Source organism: Eimeria mitis, genomic scaffold, assembly GCF_000499745.2.
Source record: "Eimeria mitis Houghton genomic scaffold, Emh_scaff382, whole genome shotgun sequence".
In the NCBI taxonomy this organism is placed as follows: domain Eukaryota; phylum Apicomplexa; class Conoidasida; order Eucoccidiorida; family Eimeriidae; genus Eimeria; species Eimeria mitis.
Genome location: NW_013572155.1, coordinates 14,274 through 14,506, shown reverse-complemented (window position 1 = coordinate 14,506; position 233 = coordinate 14,274). Strand labels below are relative to the sequence as shown.

The 233-nt window shown below is 54.1% G+C and overlaps 1 protein-coding gene across 1 annotated transcript in view; it reads left to right on the top strand.

Moving 5' to 3' along the window:
- The window catches only part of EMH_0010320 (uncharacterized protein), a gene marked incomplete at both ends in the record, with an annotated part of 606 nt that overhangs the window by 185 nt on the left and 188 nt on the right, over nt 1-233 (top strand). Inside the window, one exon of the mRNA XM_013498913.1 lies at nt 3-233. Coding sequence (XP_013354367.1) covers nt 3-233 — 231 coding nt within the window. The remainder of the gene's footprint in view (nt 1-2) is intronic.

Here is a 233-nt window from a genome sequence, read left to right as displayed (position 1 = left end):
GCAGCAGCAGCAGCAGCAGCAGCAACAGCAACAGAAGTGGGAGTGGAAGCAGCAGCAGGGGATAGAGGGATGCAGCAACAAAAACACTAACACCATTGCTTACTGTGGCAGCAGTACACCTAAAGTAACAAATGCGCAGCAGCAGCAACAGCAGCAGCAGCAGCAGCAGCAGCAGAAGCAACAGAAGCAGCAGCAGCAGCAGCAGCAGCAGCAGCAGCAGCATAAAGGATATC